The 2922-nt window shown below is 41.0% G+C and overlaps 1 protein-coding gene across 1 annotated transcript; it reads right to left on the bottom strand.

Moving 5' to 3' along the window:
* Nucleotides 1-852: 852 nt before the first annotated feature.
* LOC114681512 (olfactory receptor 10-like) lies at nucleotides 853-1785 on the bottom strand. Its single transcript, XM_028855024.1, has one exon. It carries the CDS (start codon nucleotides 1783-1785, stop codon nucleotides 853-855), a length of 933 nt encoding a protein of 310 aa, XP_028710857.1.
* Between the last annotated feature and the right edge of the window lie 1137 nt (nucleotides 1786-2922).

Here is a 2922-nt window from a genome sequence, read left to right as displayed (position 1 = left end):
CAAGAACAGTTATAGATTGGTTGACTCTGTAAAGCACACTATTTGACCTTTTACCTAAGAATAGGTAATTAAGAAGAATCTAGAACATTGGAAAGAATCAGTCAGACAAAGCAGTGATGTCTACTAATTAAGCTCATGTTTGGTTTTCTCTCCAGTTTCTCTAGTTTCTTCTCATTCATGAACATTATCTTCTTCCCCATGTTAAGCATCATTTCTGAGTTGCACTGGATAGCTGAGGAAATAGCAATGCCTGCCCTCCTTTTTACAGAATGCCTCCTTAATACTTCTTTGCATGTGACCCCAAGTAGAAAAGCAGCATTCACATCTGGCCTCTACATGCTTCGTGATAAACCATTAATCATCATTTCTTATATTCTTCAAATATCACAGAAAGGTATCAACCTAAATAGACCATAAAAAGAGATCCTGTGAAGTGAAGGGACCGAGACAGGATAGAGGGAATTAGAAGCATAGGCATTGATGCAAATCTTTCTCATCGGGCATTCTGCTCGGCACCATGCTAGAAATCTGAAGGAACTACCATCTGAACAATGCTTCCCTGTCTCCCAGGCTTACCTAGAAACTGTCTCCACTTTGTACAAGAGGAGATAATATCCACTTCCTAAACACGTTACAAATCAAATCTTACTCCCTGTATCATATGGATTATAGACACTGGACTACAAAGCATTTCAAAAGACCCTCCTCACTTCCATCTTCAGAACAAGGAAGCATCAAACCCATAGGGTCTGTTGAAGCTTATTTTTTACTGATAAATTGCTTTGCAAGGACAGGATAAGTCTGTAACCCAAGAGCTATTAAACCAAATTATAATGGTTGTCCTTTGGCCTTCTATCCTGAGTCTGAGCTCCCAAGCACCTTCCAAAGAGCCCTCTTCACATCCTTGTTCCTCAGGGTATAAATCAAAGGATTGAGCATGGGGGTGATGATAGTATAAAAAAGGGCAACAAACTTCCCCTTGCTCTCAGAATAACTGCCCTTGGGTTGTAAGTGTGTGTAAATGGCTGCACCATAAAACATAGAAACCACCACAAGGTGGGACCCACAAGTGCCCAGGGCCTTTTTGCACCCTGCCATTGACTTGGTCTTCAGCATCGCCTGAGCAATATTTGCGTAGGAGCCCAGAATTAGCGCTACAGGAAATATCAAGATTACAACTCGGGCCACAAACATTTTGGCCTCTGTTTCTTCTGTGTCCTCACAGGCCAACTTCAAGAGAGCAGGCATCTCACAGAAGAAGTGGTTCAGCTGGTATCCACAAAGAGGCATCACCATCATCAGGCTTGTCTGAATCAGAGAGTTCATGAATCCTCCTACCCATGAAGCAATAGCTAGTGAGAGGCAGAGAAGAGGGTGCATGATGGTCGTGTAGTGCAGGGGTCGACACACAGCTGCATAGCGGTCAAAGGCCATGACCACCAGGAGCACACTCTCTGTGGAGCCCAGAGCAAGGAAAAGGAAGAGCTGGGCCACACATCCTCCATAGCTGATGGTCCTGTCATATCCCTGGAGGTTTATCAGAAGCTGGGGCACAATGCTAGTGGTGTAACAGAGGTCCAGGAAGGAGAGGTGGCAGAGGAAGAAGTACATTGGTGTTTGAAGTCGAGCATCCAGTTGTGAAAGAATAATGATGGCAGAGTTGCCAAAGAGAGTTAGGGAGTAGAAAATGGAAATGAGAACAGAAAAAATGAGTTCCAATTGAGGAAAATCAGAGAATCCCACTAAGATGAAGCCCTGTCTAAAACTGGTGTTGAAACTGCCCATAGCTTTCATGTGCCCAAATAACAGGAGACAATTCAGTGTCTGCTATGAAGCACATGGATTAGAACATTATTCCAGACAATCCTGAAATACTCCAAAAATCAAGCTCTTTAGACTGGAAATCATGGGATCAGGAGTATTATCTTTTGTTTGACCTATAACTCTGCTCCCTATGTGTCCTGAACTTTATCTAGCCTCCTTAAGCCCATGGATACCTCACTGTCTGATAGCAGAGATAGCATCTTTACCACCTTCCCACCCTGATGTTAAGATCTAACCCAGTAACAGGTAATAGCAGAGTTTCTTTGAAAAATATAAAGAGTCAAATGTAGTATTATTATTCCCCATCAGTCTCTTTGGCTCCTTGCTGGTCCATTTGGCAGAGTGTTTCATGTAGTTGAAGACCTAGGACTAACCATGATGAGACCACAATTTTGTCCCCACTGCCCCTTTTTCTTCAGTGGCTGTGATTAGCACCACAAACCCAGTAAGTCCTGCTTGTGACAGCTGTCACTTTGTTCTCTTGTTAAGTCTGCTGAACTAGAAGGCTAATGAGTTGGTGCTGGACCACTGATGCCAGGAAGCCATTCGGACAACATCTTTGATGCTGTTGAGGAAAACATGGAGAAGTTGAATGATTCAATAAAGTATTAATTTACATACAGATAAATCAATACATCAAAGTTCTTTCTAACAAACACATTTATTAGATCTTTATCATGATATCAAAGATTTCATTGTTATAGGTTTTTTTAATATACATACTTACAGGTGTGTAATGTCAAAGTCGGCCTTTGCAAGTTCATTGTCTTAGAATGGTATGATTTGTTTTGAGTCCTTACCAGATCCCTGCAGATCAACTCTTCCACTGTCTAACTGAACCACCTGTTCAGACATGTTCACTTCACTCACTTCTGTGAGTCTCAGTTTAGCTATCATGGAACAGATGCAACAAGATTTTTTATAAAAGATTGAATGGTATCATACATTCTGCAAGATATTAAGAATATGATACATGAAGTTTTGTAATATTTTTATTATATATTGTTAAATTACTTCATTTTTGTTGACATGTGTAAATTGTACATGTAACTGGGTCTATGAGATAATTCTACATAATCACAGAGTGCACTCACAGAA

Source organism: Peromyscus leucopus, chromosome 8b, assembly GCF_004664715.2.
Source record: "Peromyscus leucopus breed LL Stock chromosome 8b, UCI_PerLeu_2.1, whole genome shotgun sequence".
NCBI classification, from domain to species: domain Eukaryota; kingdom Metazoa; phylum Chordata; class Mammalia; order Rodentia; family Cricetidae; genus Peromyscus; species Peromyscus leucopus.
The sequence above is the reverse complement of the archived record's forward strand: the minus strand, read 5'-3'. Positions and strand labels throughout refer to the sequence as shown.